General features: G+C 46.2%; 1 protein-coding gene across 20 annotated transcripts in view; it reads left to right on the forward strand.

Moving 5' to 3' along the window:
* Positions 1-16,889, forward strand: part of ZNF185 (zinc finger protein 185 with LIM domain) — a 77,085-nt gene that overhangs the window by 35,043 nt on the left and 25,153 nt on the right. For 14 of the 20 annotated variants that reach the window (XM_078363510.1, XM_035288228.3, XM_078363511.1 and 11 more), the window contains 2 exons: positions 517-606; positions 8,625-8,822. In XM_078363510.1, coding sequence (XP_078219636.1) covers positions 517-606; positions 8,625-8,822 — 288 coding nt within the window. The remainder of the gene's footprint in view (positions 1-516; positions 607-8,624; positions 8,823-16,889) is intronic. The other 6 variants (XM_078363520.1, XM_078363522.1, XM_078363515.1 and 3 more) reach the window with 1 other exon arrangement.

Here is a 16,889-nt window from a genome sequence, read left to right on the forward strand (position 1 = left end):
CATGTTGAGCTGAGCCAAGCCCCAAGAGCCCAAGAGCCATGTCCCTCGTGCATAGCGTCAACAGGGCAGTTATACCTTTTACAGACAATTGTGGCTTAGAGCCGAGTATGAACTTAAACAGGTTTTATAACCAGTAGAAGTATGCACTTGCATTCCGGACTCACTGAGTCATGAAGGCCTGGATATCCCCCTCCTCCTATTCTTTGACCAAAGAACATCCATGTACCTTACAGGATACTAGAACCAAAAACCAGGAGGAGAATTCCCCAGGGAACCAAAGTTAGTCAGGGGCAGTGCTTGCTCTTGAACTCAGGTGCTAAGGCCATGTTCAAAGCTGACACGAGGTTGTCACACACAGTGGCATCAGTGCCACACTAATGCCAGGACTGAGACACCAGCCTTTACTGGAAGACACAGTTCCTCCCTTTCTGGTGAGAAGGCAGCCTAGAGGGAGAAAACCTGGGCCGCAACCTCCTTTGGTTTGAGATCTCAGCAGGCCTGTGTTTTCTTCCTCAGCTCCAGTGCCACTTCAGTCTCTGTTGTCCCTGCTGATAGGAAGAGCGACAGCACAGCAGCCCTGGAGAATGCAAAGGCAGACTCAAAGGGGTAAGACATGAGCCGACAGCTTCTTGGGTGAAGAGAGGCAGCTTAGGCTGTGTGTCCATTGGGTCTTTGGTTGGGAAGGTGAGGCCAGAAGCCCCAACTGGAACCCTCTTGCTTCTGGGGCCAGGGAGCTTTCCACGAAACACTATTGCCTTGACCAGGATGTACCCCATAGTCAGAAAGGGTCTTTCAGTCAGCAACCACTCTGAGAGCACCCGCCTTCTGCTGGACGCTGAAGCACACAAACAAATCAGAAACACCGCTGCCTTCCAGGAGCTCTCAGGCAGGGGAGTGGGCAAAGGCTGGTCCAGATTAGAGCAATACATCAGCGCTAGAGCAGGGGAAGGGAGCTTCATGGGAAGGTAGCTTTTGAATGGAATGTTGACAGGTGAGGAGGAGTCCTTCAAGCAGAGGGAACAGGATACGCAAAGGGCTCAAGAGATCCTGGCGTTTCCTGGGCACTGTATGTAGCTGGGTGTGGCCAGCGATGAGTGTCCTTGTGGGGGAATGCTGGCAGAGGAGGCTCAGTGAACTAGGTAGGGCTTGATTGGCCTCTTGTGCTGTGATATTGAAGCCTACTGTGTGTACAGCCCTCTACTCACAGTATCTCATAGGGTCCTCTTCACAGTCTTTCAAAGGTTTATGCCTAATTACAACAAAACCCAAAAGCCTGGAGCCTAGGTCTCTGTGCCTCCTGGGAAGGATAGTGCTCTGAGGGAAATAGCCACGATTGAGATACAGTGATGGCAGTGAGGAGGGTGGAAAAGGCAACTCAGGCGAGCTCTTCTGAAGAGGAGAAGGAGCCAACTCTAGAAACAGCATGATGGAGAGAGCTGTAGATAAGGAACCACAAACCAAAGAACCCTGAAGTGGGAACATGCTTAGTATGGTCCAAAGGACAGAGTGGCTGGAGCCTGGCCAGTGAGGAGGGGCATAGATGGAGCAGGGCCTTGGTAAGCCATGATTAAGAGATAATATCTTATTTCAAGTTTTAAGCCAAAGGGGAGCTATTTTCTTTAAACCAGGATGCTGGCGGCTGGGGTGGGCAATGGATATCTAAGGTATGGGGTCTTATTCTGTTTCTTTTCTCTTTCAAATTGCACTGCCAATTAATAATCAGAGTAAAAACAATAGCTGACACCAATACTGTGCTGTGCTTGGTGGCTTACAGCCTCCTTAGCAACCCTGTGAGATGGGTAAGGTGGGAAACTGAAGCACAGAAAGATTAAGTGACTTAGCTAAGTCCTTACAAGTGGCAGAGCTGAGTTCCAAGGGAAGAGGCTCTAAGAAAATCCTCAGGAGAAACTATGAAAAACTACTTTATGAAATCTTGTCTTTGGAGCCTAGTCTCAAGACCCAGAATCAGTAACTTACAGCTGGTTAATATGGTTAACATGCTGTGTGATCACACTTAATTCTCCCCAAACCTGGAAAAGGATAAGGCTTCTTAGTATGCAACTTGACAGAGGAGAAGATTGAGGAACTCACTCCTGTGATGAACACAGCTATGAACAGAGCCCGGATCCAGCCAACTCTAGAGCCAGGCTCAAACTACTTTCCTCTGACGTTTAAATGTCTACAAAATCAGACTTTCTATTCTCTCTCTCTCTCTCTCTCTCTCTCTCTCTCTCTCTCTCTCTCTCTCTCTCCCCCTCCCTCCCTCCCTCCCTCCCTCCCTCCCTCTCTCTCTCTCTCTCTCTCTCTCTCTCTCGAGTTTCACTGGTGCCCCAGCTTGCACTGGTGTGATCTTGGCTGACTATAGCCTCTGCCTTCTGGGTTCAAGCGATTCTCCTGCCTCAGCCTTCTGAGTAGCTGGGATTACAGGTGTGCACCACCATGCCCGACTAATTTTTGCATTTTTAGTAGAGACAGGGTTTCACTATGTTGGCCAGGTTGATCTCAAAGCCCTGACCTCAAGCAGCCCGCCCACCTTAGCCTCCCAAAGTGCTGAGATTACAGGTGTGAGTCAGTGTGCACGGCCAATACAGACTTTCTTGATTACAGTGTTTCACAACTCTGGCTCTACTTGATAATCAACTAGGAAGTACTGAAACACACTGCTGATGAAAAAGGCCATACTCTGTAAAATATATGAAGAAATTCTGAGCCAAATGTGAGGACCATGACCTGTGACTTAGCCTCAGGAGGTCCTGAGAGCATGTTCAGTTACAGCTTGGTTTTATATGTTTTAGGGAGACATAAGACATCAATCAATATATGTGAGGACCTAACTAATCAATACATTAGTTAGGTCCAGAAAGGCAGGACACTTCGAAGCTGGGGTGTGGTGGGGGTGGGGGTGAAGTTCCAGGTCATAGGTGGTTTCAGAGATTTGCTGATTGACAATTGGTTGAAAGAGTTCTATTATCTAAGGACCTGGAATGAATAGAAAGGAATGCCTGGGTTAAGATAAGGAGTTGTGGAGACCAAGGTTCTTATATAGATGAAGTCTCATAGGTGGCCGCCCTTAGAAGCAATAGATGGCAAATGTTTCTTATTCAGACCTTTAACAGGTGCTAGACTCTCAGCTAAACTCTTGAGATCAGAGAAAGTCCTGGAAAGGGAAAGAGATTCTCTACAGAATGTACATTTCCCCCAGGAGAAACAGCTTTGAAGGGTAATTTCAAAATATGGCTATATACAAACGTGTGTGTGTGTGTAAAATGCTTCAATTTCTTTTATTACCTGCTCTCTGTCATGCTATACCAGACTCAGGTTGGAATTTGTCATCTTATTGCTTCAAGGAATCTGTTTTGTCAGTGTGAATATCTCTCTCAATGTTAATGCTGGTCAGTTGTGCCTGAATTCCAAAGGGAGGAGAATATATTGTGGCATGTCCAACCTTCCCCTTTCTCATCATGAGCTGAACTAGTTTTTCACTTTGTGTCCCCTTGGCTGAGAGAAGTGTCAGTTGGGGAGCTTAGAATTTTATTTTTGGTTTACAATACAACAAAAACTTTCCTAAGCCCGGGTAGAGATTTGGATTTTATTTTTTCTGAAGAGGGTCTCCATCATCTGTGTCTTTTTCAAAGCTCCCCAGTTTATTCTCCTTCCAGGCTAGATTGAGAACCATGGTTCTCAGTGAGTGGTTCTGAACTAGGAGGAATCTCCCAAACTTTCCAGCCTGCTATGGTACAATGTCTGGGAGCCATTTTTGGTTGTCAAAACCGGGAGCAGGAAATACTACTGGCTTCTTATGTGTAGATATCTTGGATGCTGCTAAATATACAGTGAACAGGATAGCACCCGCCCCATATCCTCCAACACACACCACAGAATTAATCTGGCTCAAACTGGTAATAGTGCTGAGGTTGACTACCCCTGCTCTGGAGCTTTCACGATCTCTTTGAGAAAACATAAGGGATGGAAGAGAAAAAGGGATGGAACACAGCGGCACCCCTTGCCTTTCCCGGGTTCTGGGTAGCGGGCGTAGGACGTGTGCGCCTGCACGAATGCGCACTCGCCACAAGCGTACGGGTCGCGTGCGTGCCAGTGCACTTCGGCGAGCACGCGCCCGTAGCGAGTGCGCCTGCGCACGCCGCCATTTCTTGCAGCCACGAACTCAGTCGCAGCGCCCGCCGGGAAAATGCGACCGTCCACAAAGCGAAATGGCCGGCGGGGGCGAGTTCGGCCTCTGTGGGGATTTTCATGAGGCCGTGCCCGCGCCAGCCGCCAGAGGGCACCCAAGGATCACGAATGGGTCCGAGGCGCTGGCTACCGGGTCTTATGCGCAAGGTCTGCAGCCGCGGCCACAGTGGCCTTGGGGTGACCGCGAGTGGTCCGTCGCCGGAGGGATGAAGCGCGGTTCCGCGAGGGGCTGAACGGCTCCTGCGGCCTGAGGTTGTTTCTTAGGGAGCCCTGGTGGCCATGGCCTCTGGGACACCGGACACGGGTCGTCAGGGCTGTCCAGGGGAAGTGGGTGGAGACGTGCGGACAGGGAGGGCAGCTGGAGCCTCCGACCACGCTGGGCCCTCGGGCTGACTGGGCTGGGCTGTGGCGCTCAGTGAGGAGGGGTTTCCTTCCCTAGAAGTTTGATGACGGAGAGCCATGGGGGTGGCGTTGTCCTGACATCCTGCAGGGCAGTGGAGACTTACTTTCCTCAGGTTACTGCTGGAGTCTCACCCGCAGACCCAGGCTTGAACGACAGATGAATAACATACACTGACACAGATATCTTACCTGTCAGTCCTACTAAGGGGCTCTGCTCCTCAGTCTGCATCATCACCTCAATTGGCAAAGTTCGCATTTATTTAGTACAGATTAAATGACAGAGGTCGTGAATAAACACTACTAGAGGGTAATGAACATTGCTGACCCCCTAGTAGAGAGCAGTCATGCACCTGCGGATGGTTAAAGGTTAGTCTTGGGACCACATGAGTAAAGAAGCTATTTAGATAGACTCCTTTACATTCCTTTGTTATTTGGTTTTCTGCTATCAACTTAAGGTAAAGAGAATAGGCTGCCTTCAGCCAGATCTTTTACTGAAACTATGCAACCCCCCTGGCCTTCCAAGAAGGTTTGTGACTATTTTCTATAACTTTACAATTTCTCCCACCATCCTGACTGAATCCCCACAGGCTACAACACTATTTCAACTGTCCCAAACTGTAGGGACTCTGCTCTATTCTACCTTGGGCTACTCCATCACACTATGGGGAGAGAGGGTATGGTATGTGGTTGAGAGCCTGGACTCTGGTTCTTTGGGTTCCAATCCAAGCTCTGTCACTTACAAGCTCTGTGGCCTTGGGCATGTTACTTATCTCCTCTGTGCCTCAGGTTCCTCACGTGTAGAATAGTGGTAATCATACTTCCTACCATATAGGGCTGTTGAAACGGCTAAATGAGCTTGTATTTGTAAAGCATGTAGGACATTTAAACCTTCGAGCTAAGTGAAGCAGTACCAAAAGAATACCTCCTCTCCTTCCTACTAAACTTTTGTCATCAAATTTTATATCTAGAACATGCTGTTTTCCTCATTATGTTGCCAGCATGGGCTTCTCAAATTTGTTTTTTCTGCATGAGGATCAGTTGAAATGTAGGCACCACATTTCCTCACCACTGGCAACGTTGTTGGCCAGTGGAGGAGTCTAGCAGAGGTAGTACAAGAGTGGAAGTATCAGCTGGGTACAGTGGCTCAGGCCTGCCTGTAATCCTATACTTTGAGAGGCTGAGGCAGGAAGACCACTTGAGTTCCAGGGATTGAGAACAGCGTGAGCAACATAGTGAGACCTCATCTCTACAGATATTTATATATATATATATATATATATATATATATATATCCCCATATCCTCCAACACACACCACAGGGGATATATATATATATATATATATATATATATATATATATATATATTTCTCAAAGAGATCGTGAAAGCCAGAGCAGGGGTTGTCAACCTCAGCACTATTACCAGTTTGAGCCAGATTAATTCTGTGGTGTGTGTTGGAGGATATTTATATATTATATATATATAATATATAAATAATGTATATATGTTTTTGAAACAGTGTTTCACTTCTGTTGCCTCAGGCTGGAGTACAATGGGGTGATCTCGGCTCACTGCAGCCTCTGCCTCCCAGGCTTAAGAGATTCTCCTGCCTTAACCTCCCAAGTAGCTGGGACTACAGGCACACCCCACTGGACCTAGCTAATTTTTGTATTTTTTGTAGAGATGAGTTTTTGCCGTGTTGCCCAGGTTGGTCTCGAACTCCTGACCTCAACTGATCCACCCCCTCTGCCTCCCAAAGTACTGAGATTACAGGCGTGAACCACTATGCCAGGACTACAATTTTTTTTTGTCAAGAATGGAAGTGTGTAGAGTTGGGAACTGACAGTGGCTGTACTAGGCTACTGGATCTTTGGTCCAGTTACATTCAGAAGGAAAGGCTTCAGAGAAATTAATCCCAAATCCAAGCCCCATTGGTCACCATCCCCTGTGTTATCTTGCCTATCTTTAACCACTTGACTTCCAGGCAGTTCATGAGGGGCTCAGACAGGATAGCTGGGAAGTCATTCCCCTGGATGTTACATTGTCCAGCAGAGCTTCCTGTGAATGTTTGCCTAAGATTTTTTATGACCCACATAGGTCATATCTCCTAAAATCACAGTGGCCCTGCCACAGACCTGGGAACGAAGAAGCCTTGTTCATCCATTTGTCCTTGTGTCACAGTGGAGCCCAAATTTCCCTTTGTGGAGAATCCTGGCTCTATCCCCAAACTTACTGAGGGCAACCTCTACTAGAGTATTTCTACAGAGGACATGGGACAGGGTGAGACTCTGATAAAATCCATAGTAAAGCTAGCTCAGGGCTATCACTGTAGGGAGACAAGATCTTCAGGCCTTGTATGTTTATCTTTGGCTCAAGAAAGAATGTCACTGACAGAGGTAAAGTGGGTGTGTCAGGGCAGCCTGCTGGCAACCCTGGGACTGGTGTTACCTGTGCAAACCACTGTTGGCATCTACATGGGCTGCAGCACACCCTAAGGGTGGAAGCTGCACAGAGAAGCACAGGCCCCATGGGAGGGCTCCCCACAGTTACTGTGTGGCAATACACTCACTTGCCTGCAGTTCTGCCTGGTGCAGTTGGAGGTGGCAGTTAGCTTGTTGTCCCTGCTGGAGAATTTTAGTTCCCTCCCTCCACCTGAGGTTGAAGAATCACATTGCTTTCAGGGCATACTTTCCAAAAAGTGTGGCCACTGTTTGCCTTGTTATTCCAGCTTGAGGGCTGCAAGTCTGCCTAGACAAAGTTAACTCCTTTATATAAAGAGTCCCAGGGTAGTTGGTAGTGTGTTCTTGTCCCGGAAAGCCCCCACTAGCTATTGAAGGCAAGCTGATGATATTGGGAAAGTTACATTCAGAGTGATCTAGGATTGAGGTGATGGTGAACTAGATTTTCATTCTGAAATGCTGGGCTTATGCTCTTAGTAACCCAACTTGGTGTTTGCCCCTGGCCTAGTAGACTCTGGAAGCAGTACCTTGCACCTCGGGTCAGGGCTTGTGGTGAGAGGGGTATCCAAGTGGAAAATCAACTAGCAGCCTGTTTCCCATGGCACCCAGCCTTGAGGGTGCAGTGCAAGCATGGGGTGAGGCCAGGGAATACCCCTGCAGAGCTTGATGCCTGAGACATCTGGGGAAGCCCTGCCCTTTTCGCTGGATTCAGGGTTGGCAAAAGCCAAAAACTGGAGGGCCGGGTGCAGTGGTACATGCCTGCAATCTCTGCACTTTGGGAGGCCAGGGTGGGAGAATTGCTTGAGACCAGCCTGGGCAACTTGGTGAAACCCCATTTCTACAAAAATAAAAATAAATAAATAATTAGCTGGACGTGGTAGTGTGGACCTGTAGTCTCAGCTACTTGGGAAGCTGATACAGGAGGATGACTTGAGCCTGGGAGGCAGAGGTTGCAGTGAGCCAAGATGGTGCCATTGCAGTCCAGCCTGGGCCACAGAGTGAGACCGTGCCTCCAAACAACAATCACAAAGGCATCAGAGGTGGCTGGCTGCAGTGGATCTCGCCTGTCACCCCAGCACTCTGGGAGGCTGAGATGGGAGATTGAGACCATCCTGGCCAACATGGTGAAACCCTGTTTCTACTAAAAATACAAACCTTAGCTGGGTGTGGTGGTGGGCACCTGTAATCCCAGCTGCTTGGGAGGCTTAGGCAGGAGAATTGTTTGAACCTGGGAGGCAGAGGTTGCAGTGAGCCGAGATCATGCCACTTGCACTCTAGCCTGGTGACAGAGCAAGACTCTATCAAAAAAAAGAAAAAAGCATCAGAGGCTTCAGCTTCATCTATTACACATGGAGGCCTTTTCAGTGAGAAGGGAGCAGTGGTGCTGGGCTCCTACCAAGGAGGAGACTGTCTGCTCCCTGGAATGGGGGCTGTGCCTGGCTCCTTTCTGCCCCACTTTCAGGGAGATAAGCCCCTCTAAGTCAAGAGGAGGTTACAGCCAGGCTGTGTACTGCTGCTGAGCCAGGGTTAGTCTCAAAGCACTTGCCTCATAAGGGTGCTTATTCTTCCTCAGTGCCTTGGTTGATTATGAGGAGAAGAATGTGGCCACCAAGGCCAGAGAGGCCTGGCAGGAGAGCCCTGGAACCCGAGGAGGTGGCCAAGGAGACCCAGCTGTACCCACTCAGCAACCTACAGATCCCAGCACCCCAGAGCGGCAGAGCAGCCCCAGTGGATGTGAGCAACTCGTTGGACAAGAGAGCTGCGCCAGCAGGTAGGGGCTGAGCTGCACTGGGCTCTGCGTCTAGAGCTGGTGTATTTATTGAGGTCTGAGACCCGGGGAGGAACCACTTCCCCACACCTCATACCAGTACCGACACATTGTGCACCCAGGAGCCTGGGCTCCTGTTCTGTGAGTGGGTCATGGTGGTGATTCCCTGGGAGTAGAAAACTGTCATTGGCCTTTCCTGTGGCTCAAGGAGCTGGGAGGGGACTGTGATAGGAGGATGTATCTGTCCCCAGGTGTGAGAAGTCCAGGCTAATTCCCAATGCATGGGACAGGAAGGAAGGCTGTCTCCCAGAGTCCAGATGCTCTACAGAGGGCATCCTGGGAAGGGTGAGGGCTATTTGTGTGGGTAAAATGACATTGTCAGAGAAGGACAGAGTGTGAAAGAGCAAAAAAAGAGAGGGCAAAAGTGCAAAAGAGTGACAGAGTGAAGCAGAGAGAGAGAGAAGCCAGAAGGAGAGAAAGGGAGCACACGTGAGGAGGCATGAGAGAGTGACGCAGGATGCGGCGGCCATGTGCAGGGGTGTGCAGGTGCGTGAGCAGGAGGACAAGTGTGCCTGTGCCTGGAGCTGACCATGTGGCATTGGTGTGAGAGTTTCAACTCAGGCTTTCTCGAAGGCATCTCACCTACCAGTGCCAACATGACACGTCCATACAACTCTGGACATGTCACCAGGCCAGTGATTCTGGGGATGGAAAGCAAACAGTTTCTTACACAAGATAGAAATGTAGAAGGAGAGAGCCAAGACTCACATTTCCCCAAGAGACAGGAGTTGGTGGAGTCCAGCAGCACATCTGCTGTGGGGAGCTGGTGGGGCCTGGGGCTCTTTTTGCAGGGATGAAATAAACATGGTCATCCACTTTCTTTGTTCTGGGGCTTCTTGTACCACAGAGGTTCCATAATTATTAATAGTTAGACAGGAGGTTATTTTTAGGGCCTGGCTCAACTGTTAAATAACAAGTTTTGCCTTCTAAGAATATCTAACCCATGTTTGATTCCTTGGCCCCAGGCCCTGGAGGGGCCCAGTCCAGAGACACGGAGTGAATAACTTTGATTTTTCAGGGGGAGTGTCAGGAAAGGCTTTCTTTACAGGGAGACTGACGTTGGAGTTGGAAGGCTGAGGGAGACTTTGCCAGATGGATGTGCTTGGGAAGGCATTCCAAGTAGAGGCTCACAAAAGTGCACAAGGAACATTCAGTCAGGGTAGCCATAGCAAAGGACGGTTAATCCAGCCTGGCTTGGCAGAAAACACTGAGTGGGGGCTGCGCAGGCCCCTGCTCCTAGGCCAAGGAGAATGACCCACATCCTGAGGGGCCTGGGAGCTACGGATGGTTTTCATGTAGGAGAGTGCCACAGCCAGACTTGAGTCCAAAGAAGATCCCTCCATTGTCCTGTGGAGGATTAGGCCAGGGGAGTGTCCAACAAGACAAGGCAGGAGACCATAGAGGAGACTGTTTGTTTACACCAGGGGTGAGGCGATAAGCCTACAAGTAGTTTTAACTTATTAAAGGTAAAAGTGGGCTTGGTGTGGTGGCTCATGCCTATAATCCCAGCACTTTGGGAGGCCAAGGTGGCAGTATCACTTGAGCGCCCAGGAGATTGAGACCAGCCCGGGCAACACAGCAAGACTGTTTATACAAAATTTGGTGCGTGCCTGTAGTATCAGCTACTTGGGAGACTGAGGTAGGAGGACTGCTTGAGCCCAGGATGTCGAGGCTACATGGAGCCACGTTCCTGCCATTGCCCTCCAGCCTGCGTAACAAAACAGGATCCTGTCTCCAAAACAAAAATTAAAGAAATAAAGATAACAGTGAGGGAAAAGTGGTAGCCAAGGCTGCTCCCCAGATTTCAGGGCAAGGCAATTGGATAGATGGTGACAGGAACTAGCTGAGGGTGAGGATGTTGTGGGAAGGGATGCTGAGAGATGCAGAGACGATAAGGTTATTGGGCCATGCCGAATGAGAAATGCCTGCAGGGGCTCCAGCCAATGATGTCCAGTAGGCTATGGAGTAGACAAATCTGGAGTTGAGCAAATATCTGACCTGGGGCTAGAGAGCTGCCAGCTCATAGGAAGTAACTAAAGTGAATGCATGAGGCTGCCTGGAGAATGCCTTTGGAAGCCAGTGTGTATAAACCATGTATTCTCTGCTTTTCCCTGCAAGCTTCCAGGGCCACTTGTCCAGCCAGGCCCTTGGCTGGGTGGGTAAGTCCACGTGGTTCAGGGATGTACATCTAAAGGCATCTGCTTCATCAGCTGACATTTATCTCTATTTTCTCTCTTTTTTGTCTCAAAAAGAAAAAAAGAGGGGGTATTAATTATTGATCCCCTAAAACCCTAGCTGAATAGATGAAATGAAAAGAAGTAAAAATATGAGAGAAGCAAAGGCAGATGGACCATAATTTTGGAAAATAATACTGAGAGGTCTTAAGGAGGATGAGGAACTGCAGAGAGGTACTGAGAAGGAAAAGTTTGAATAAATGGAAGAAACCAGTGCACTGCAGATCCTAAAGTAAGCCCATCAGATTTGGCAATGTGGAACGCCTGACTGCCTTGATGGGAGTAGGTTGGGGCAGTGAGAAAGGCTGTAGCTGGATTATAATGGATTGAGGAGGGAGTGGAAGATAAGGCGGTGCAGTTGGTGGGGTACACAACTCTCTGAAACAGGCCATGATGTGCTGGATGTGGGAGGGGTGTGTAGGTAATTACAGCTACAAGATAACGGGGCCGGGCGCGGTGGCTCAAGCCTGTAATCCCAGCACTTTGGGAGGCCAAGGCGGGTGGATCACAAGGTCAAGAAATCCAGACCACCCTGGTCAACATGGTGAAACCCCGTCTCTACTAAAAATACAAAAAATTAGCTGGGCATGGTGGCCCGTGCCTGTAATCCCAGCTACTCATGAGGCTGAGGCGGGAGAATTGCCTGAACCCAGGAGGCGGAGGTTGCAGTGAGCCGAGATCGCGCCATTGCACTCCAGCCTGGGCAGCAAGAGCGAAACTCTGTCTCAAAAAAAAAAAAAAAAAAGATAATGGAGAAGGTTTCCTATAGGTGAAAGCAACATGTGCATATTAGGTAAAGGCTGGGCAGAGGGTGCCTATGTGACAAGTCCCCAATAAAATCTTTGGATTCTGAGTCTAATGAATTGCCCCTCATTGACAGCATTTCATGCATGTTGTCACAACTCACTGCTGAGGGGAACTGAGTGCATCCTGTGTGACCCACTGGGAAAGGACTCTGGAAGCTTGTTCCTGGGTTCCCCCAGAAATTTGCCTTAATACTTTTTTCCCTTTGCTGATTTTGCTTCGTATCCTTTCACTATAATAAACTATGGCCTTGAGTATGACAATGTGCTGTGACCTGTGAGTTCTCCTTGTGAATCACCAAACCCAGTGATGGTCTTTGGGACCCCTAACACAGATGGGCAGGATTGGAACTTCATGCCATAACAAGGACTTTAGATTTTCTTTCAAGGGCAAAGAGAAGCTAGGAAGGTTTGAAGCAGGGAATGATCCATTGAGAGGTTTGCTTTGCAGTGGACTCTCCAGTGGCAGTGAGAAGAGTGGACTGAAGTGGGCAGAGTGGATGCAGGGAGAAGAGGAAGTGGCTACAGAATCCTCCACCTAAGAAATTCTGGGGCTGGACTAGGGTCCTAGTTGTGGAGATGGAAATAGACAAAACTGTAAAATAAGTAGAATGGATCCCAAACTGGATGACAGATAAGACTTGGGAGGGCAGTGAGGGAGAGGGAAGTGACAATTTTAAAAACCGCATTTCTGGTCTAATGACTGAGTGGAGTATGTGACCCCTCCTGGCTTAGGGGGCGGCCAAAGTATCTCTAACCTGCCACTCTGCTGCCTGCAGCAGACTGAGAAAATGCCTGGTCCATGGAGATCCCAAGCTAACAAGGGCACCTGAGGCAAGCCTCTGGCCTTCAGGTGGAGGCCCTGCCTAGGCTGGCCTGGCTGCATTGCCCTGGCACACTGTGCTGTGTTTCCGAGGTGGACAGCAGCACTCTGCAAGTACCCTTCTCCTCTTCCTCTTAGTGGTCTAAATCCTTAGCATGCTGGAGTGCGACTGTGGACAAATCCCCTTTCCAGGCCTGCTGAGTTCTCTCTTTGCAGTCTTTGGGTCTGGTTGCTGGTAGGCTAGGTTCATCAGGAGGGGTCAACTATGTTATGCCACCTGATGGGCAGCATTCGGAGTCTATGGACCAGGGACTTAAGGGCTGCTTACTGCTAATAATTCTGAGTAGCAAGCTTTCCCTCAGCCCTAGACTGAGCACACACCAGGAAGGAAGCTACTAGATGTGCTTTCCTAGTGGATAAGTAGCCAGGGGTTCCAAGAAGGGCAGAGACAGGCAGAGTGAGAGCCTTCGGAGATGTAGGCAATGATAGTAGCAGAATTTCAAGGAAGAGTAGATGGAAAAATAGAAAACAAATCCTTATCATTATTTTTAAATGTCTGAATTGACCAGGTTCAAATCTTGGAGAGTCTAGACACTAGGGAGTTCCCATGGGTAGGCCAGTTATTATTTCATATGAGGGACAGTAGGTATCTTCCAGCACAAGAGGGCCAGAGGGCAGTCAGTGCTGAGGATAAAACCTTAGGCCATGGGAGATTGAGTTTTTCATCAGTTTGGCAAGCTTTCACTTCAATACTCCATTGGTTCCATCATTTCAGATGACTGGGGATGATAAGGACAATGTAATTTGGGGGATAAAGGAAGAACTCATTATATTTCTTGAATGATTTTATTGGGGAAATGGATTCCTTAGTCATTTGAAAGAAGCGGTAGAATTCCCCATGTGGGGAAATACTTGTTCTAACAAAAGCTTAGTGACATTAGTGGCAATGTTCATTTTATATAAGGGAAAGCTTCAAACCAGCGAGAAAAACATAAATATCCTAGTAAGAACATATTCATAACCATGAGATTTGGGTGCCAAATAAAATGAAATTGGTAGTTAAAGAAGGGTCCTAAACATCTGTATATTAACAGTATTCCATTGGTGAGCAATGTGAATTTCCAATGGAAAACCACTGGCCTAGAATATCAAGTTAACGTTTGAAAAAATAATTGACATAATGACTGATAACCTTGTATTGTTCTTGTCTAATATAAGGTAAAGCAGCACTGGGGCTGTGATAAAGAGCAATATCTCATGTGCACTGAGGACATGGAAAACGCACTAGAAATTCTACAGAATCTCTAGAATATTTATATTAAGAACATTTTGCCCATTATACACTACTTTAGAAAAGATTCTGTTTTTTTTCCTTTTTTTTTTTTTTTTTTTTTTTTGAGGTGAGGTGTGATCTCAGCTCACCGCAACCTCTGCCTCCCAGGTTCAAGTTATTCTCCTGCTTCAGCCTCCTGAGCAGCTGGGAATACAGGCATGCACCACAATGCCTGGCTAGTTTTGTACTTTTAGTAGAGACAGGGTTTCTCCATGTTGGTCAGGCTGGTCTCAAACTCCTGACCTCAGGTGATCTGCCCTCCTCGGCCTCCCAAAATGCTAGGATTACAGGTGTGAGCCACCCACACCCGGTCTGAAGATTCTGTATTTTTTTTGATTTGACAATGCTTCCAATGCGATTTATACAATATTAAATAAGACTAATTCATTTTTGCACCTTTCTTGTTACAAGGTGAAGGAACTTTGAGATTTTCCAGAAAGTCCCTGGAAAAACCCAAAGTCAGTTTTAGGTGTAAGATATATTTAAGATTTAACTGTGGAAAGGCAAATGTTAAGAGTTTTCAGGAGTTCTTGAACATTTGATTGAATAGGATTATGGGTTAGTGAAAAATAATACTTGGTTAGTGAATTAGAGTTATAAAAATTTTAAAGAACCTTCATTTCTTTTAAAATTGTAGAGACTTAAAAAATAATTAAGGATATAATAAAGTCAACATACAGATAGGGCATTACAGTATTTTGATAAGACGTAAAATCTTTGACGTTTAGGCAGATTACTCAGAAGAAAAACAGACCATTTATAACTTTTTATTAGGGACAGACCAATGATCAAGATTTTTTTTTTTTTTGACGGACAGAGTCTTGGTCTGTTGCCCAGGCCGGAGTGCAGTGGCATGATCTGGGCTCACTGCAACTTCCCCCTCCTCGATTCCAGCAATTCTCCTGCCTCAGCCTCCTGAGTACCTGGGAGGCTACAGGGAGGCCCATGCCACCACTCTCAGCTAATTTTTATATTTTTGATAGAGACAGGGTTTCACCATTTTGTCCAGGCTGACCTCTCGAACTCCTGACCTCAGGTCATCTGCTCACCTCAGCTTCCCAAAGTGCTGGGATTACAAGCATAAGCCACTGTGCCCAGCCTAAGAAAATTTTGTTATTTTAGCAGAGAAATCAACATTTTAATTTTTATACAAGTATAATATTTGATATTAGTTCTTTTTTGAAAATCTTATAAATACACTGAATAAATATTAGCCAGTTTTAACCTAATGACAAATAAAATTCTTTTTCTGAACATTTTCTAATTTCAAAGACATATGTTTACATTTTGACTTATACCTTTTAAAATTATTTGTCATTTTAATTTAGGACAAAGCTATTCTCTTTTTCTTTAAGAAAAGCATATTTGCATACCTTGCATACAAAGTTGTTTTCCTTTGCCATTATTACTTTTAGTAGTCTCATTTATATATATATATATATATATATATATATATATGCTTATTTACTTATTATAGTTTTAACCATTAATAACTTCTGTTTTATAGAGAAAACAGGAGATAGGTAATTTTGAAATATCATATACCAGCATCTTGTAGCAGACTAGTAAAGCTTATGAATATACATCCTATAACTTTTTATAGTTATATACTTTTTAAAATACAGTTTTGCAATGTGGACAAATGAATGCATTTAACAGATCCGAATAAAAACAGAAGCGAAAAGTATACAAACTTAAAATTAGGTCTAGTGACTATGCATTTTATCTTCTTTATAAATGATCTAGGTATTTAATGAATTTAGTTAATTTAATTCAGCATAAGTATAAGGTTTTAAGTTGTCAAAAAGATTTTAGAAACTGTCTTTAACCGGACACATTGTAAAACATAATTACTATTGAAATGAAGTTTGCCAGAATAATGACTCAGTTTGGTTAAAAGCAAATTTAAATTTGTAGAATCTTGAACATGTAGTAGATGTAACACTAACTTATTCAATATGTAAACCTGTTTAAGTTTAGGAGAACTATACCCAAGTAGAGTAGCTGTCTATTAAACTAACAATATTAAACTAGTCTTGTTTGCCAAATTTTACGTAAATCCAGTGAACCTGAATTTAAAAAGCATTTGGGTTAGTTTTTATTAGAATACTTTTTTGTTGTTTACATTGAAAGTATTAGAATTTGTTTCCTTAATTTATAAGTGTTTTATAATTATTTAATTTATATAGATACTTATTTATCTCTAAGTCAAATAGAATAGAGGAGATTTTGTAAATTAATTTGGTAATATCATCTGGAGGTACTGAAATACTACACATATACAACATATAGGTATACTAAACATACAGACAGACACAAATAGAGATCTAATGGAGAGCCCTTAATGGGGGCAGGGGCCTGAAGCTCTACTGGCTATAGGCAGTTGTGCAGCCTGAGTGGGAAGGGGAAAGCCTGGTGAAGAGTAGATAGGGGTATGTAGGAGGTAGAGGTGTTGAAAGGGACAGATGAAAAGATTCAGGGAGCTGAAAGGAAGGTCCAAGGTGGTAAAAAGGAGGGAGGAGGGATGCGGTGGGAAGATGGGAAGGTAGAATCTTAGATGAGCAGGTTTGGGGAGGCCCGAAGTTCCCCAGTAAGGTCATTGACATTCCAAATTACCCTTTGTGATTACCTTTTTTGACAGCTTTGGAAATACTGGACAGAATGAGTGCCATAGGGGCAGAGCATGTAGTCAGCAAGGGAGGAGGAGGAGGAGGAAGGGAACCCAGTAGATTGAGAGTTACCGTGGGAAGAGGCAGATCAAATAGAGAAAGGAGCCAGGCTGGACAGTCTCATTAGAAAGTTCTGCACAGAGTCCTC

This window comes from Callithrix jacchus, chromosome X (genome assembly GCF_049354715.1).
Source record: "Callithrix jacchus isolate 240 chromosome X, calJac240_pri, whole genome shotgun sequence".
NCBI lineage: Eukaryota > Metazoa > Chordata > Mammalia > Primates > Cebidae > Callithrix > Callithrix jacchus.